At 43.4% G+C, this 2,468-nt stretch overlaps 1 protein-coding gene across 4 annotated transcripts in view; it reads left to right on the forward strand.

The window, feature by feature from the left end:
* The window catches only part of PHF8 (PHD finger protein 8), a 116,478-nt gene that overhangs the window by 91,920 nt on the left and 22,090 nt on the right, over positions 1–2,468 (forward strand). For all 4 annotated transcript variants that reach the window (XM_011991997.1, XM_011991995.1, XM_011991996.1 and 1 more), the window contains one exon: positions 629–724. In XM_011991997.1, the coding sequence (XP_011847387.1) occupies positions 629–724 (96 nt within the window). The remainder of the gene's footprint in view (positions 1–628; positions 725–2,468) is intronic.

Here is a 2,468-nt window from a genome sequence, read left to right on the forward strand (position 1 = left end):
CACTTTTTGATGGAATTGTTTGTTTTTTTTCAGCCCAGGTGATCTTTTTGTTCCCTTTGTGTGCGTTAAGCATATACTGTTTATTTCTTCATTCACGTAGTAAACAGTTACTGAGAACTTATGCTTCATTGTGTTAGTAGGCTCCCTTAATTTGAAATAAATAATACATGTTCCTGCCCTCATGGTAAATTGAGGCAACAGATTTACTAATCAGCTCTTAAATACTATATAACAGCTTCAGTAGGGGGATGGCACAGGATGCTATGGAGAGCCAAGTAGGAGGCATCTCAATCAGATTAGGAGAGGGAGGGAAGAGTTCTTGTGAAAAGTAAATCTGAAGCTGAATTTGGAAGGGTGAGTAAATAAAGTAACTCATGAAGTTATTCACTAAATGGGTGTTGGGTGAATGAATCAGAATTAGGTGAATCTAGGAGAAGGACATTTGCCGCAAGGATGCAAAGTAGAAGGGCATGAAATGTATGTGGTACATTCAGAGAATCTTGGAGTTGAGTATGGATTAAGTAAAAGGTACATTTTTAGGGGAAGGGTAGGAGCTGGAGTAGGTGTCATTCTGTCTTCACCCTTTGGATGAAATCTCATTTTACCCTGTTTTCCCCTCTCCCTGCAGTCTATCCTTCGCTGGAGTCTGACGATGATGACCCTGCTTTGAAATCTCGACCCAAGAAAAAGAAGAATTCAGATGATGCTCCATGGAGTCCTAAAGGTAATCTAGTATTCTGTCTCTTAAACTCTGTAGGGGTGGTCAGGGGAAAATAGACTTGAGGTAGGAGGGATATTTAATATCAGAAGACCTGAATCAGTCACTCATTTGTTTATTCAGCAAACATTTGAGTGTCTGCTGTGTGTCAGGCACTGTGTTAGGTTCTAGAGCTAAAATGACTAATAAGACACAGAGTTTATGTAATTAGTCCAATAAAATCAGAGGTAATGGAGCATGTTACATTTGATACTATATGGTTTGAGATAAAAGGAAGACCTTGAACAGATTTTAGCAAGCAGTCTGAAGCTTCTGAGAACGTTCTGATACCCTCATCCCAGTGCTCTGGTAGTTTTGTTGTCAAGGAGGGAAATTCTGCTGAGTGTTGAGTTCTATAAGGTCCAAGATTATCACCTATACTGAGAGGCCATCTCTGAGGAGGGAAGAATGACCATTGAGTTGAACATGGAGTTTAGAGGATAATGGAAGAATTTTCTTCATCTCCTTGGCTGGATAGTATTCACACTGAGGATGCATCCTTCAGTTAGTTTTTGCTGCTTAACAGTCTATCCAAAACATAGTGACTTAAAATAACAGTTAATAATTTCTCATGATTCTGTGGGTTGGCTGAGCTGTTCTTCTAGTCCAGGCCAGCTTGCCTGGGGCTGCATGGTCTCAAAAGTTCTCCTTCAGGTGTCTCAGACCTATTTAGATGGCTAAGGCTTCTCTCTACATGGTCTTTAGTCTACCAAGCTCTTCCACAAGGTGGCAAAAAGGTTTCTAGCAGCAAGAGAGGACAAGCCCCAATGTGCAAGCACTTTTCAAGCCTTTGCTTATGTCATGTTTAATGTTGTCCCATTGGCTAAAACAAGTTACATGGCCAAGCCTTGATCCCATGGTTGGAAAATAGATTGCACCTTTTGAGAGGAGAACCGCAAAGTCACATCGCAAAGGATCATGCATACAAGGATACATGAGCACACCGAGGGCCATTACTGCAACAGTCTGCCATAGAGGTCATTGGGATTTCAGTACCTGTGGTTCCCCAGCAGATAAAGGGCTTGCTCTTCTCACCCTGCCTTATTTAGACTTTTTGGTGTTTCCCTGAGGTCGGTGGGGGGTGAGGTAGGGGTAGCAGGGCATTCATCAGAAGTGTTATGTTAGTGAGTTAATCAGTAAATGTGTCTTTTTAAAAAAAATTTGGGGCCGGATGTGGTGGCTCACACCTGTAATCCCAGCACTTTGGGAGACCAAGGTGGGCAGATCCCCTGAGGTCAGGAGTTCAAGACCAGCCTGACCAACATGGTGAAACATCGTCTCTACTAAAAATACAAAATCAGCCAGGAATGGTGGCGGGCGCCTATCATCTCAGCTACTTGGGAGGCTGAGGCAGAAAAATTGCTTGAACCCAGGAGGCCAAGGTTGCAGTGAGCTGAGATTGCGCCACTGCACTCCAGCCTGGGCAACAAGTGCGAAACTCCGTCTCAGGAAAAAAAAAAAAAATTTGGCTAGGCGCAGTGTGGCTCATGCCTTTAATCCCAACATTTTGGGAGGCTGAGGCGGGTGGATCACTTGAGGTTAGGAGTTTGAGACCAGCCTGGCCAACATGGTAAAACCCCATCTCTACTAAAAATACAAAAATTAGCTGCATGTGATGGCATGCACATTTAGTCCCAGCTACTTGAGAGGCTGAGACACGAGAATTGCTTGAACCTCAAGAAGTGGAGGTTGCAGTGAGCTGAGACCGTGC

The sequence above is a fragment of the Mandrillus leucophaeus genome, unplaced genomic scaffold (assembly GCF_000951045.1).
Source record: "Mandrillus leucophaeus isolate KB7577 unplaced genomic scaffold, Mleu.le_1.0 Scaffold400, whole genome shotgun sequence".
Lineage (NCBI taxonomy): Eukaryota > Metazoa > Chordata > Mammalia > Primates > Cercopithecidae > Mandrillus > Mandrillus leucophaeus.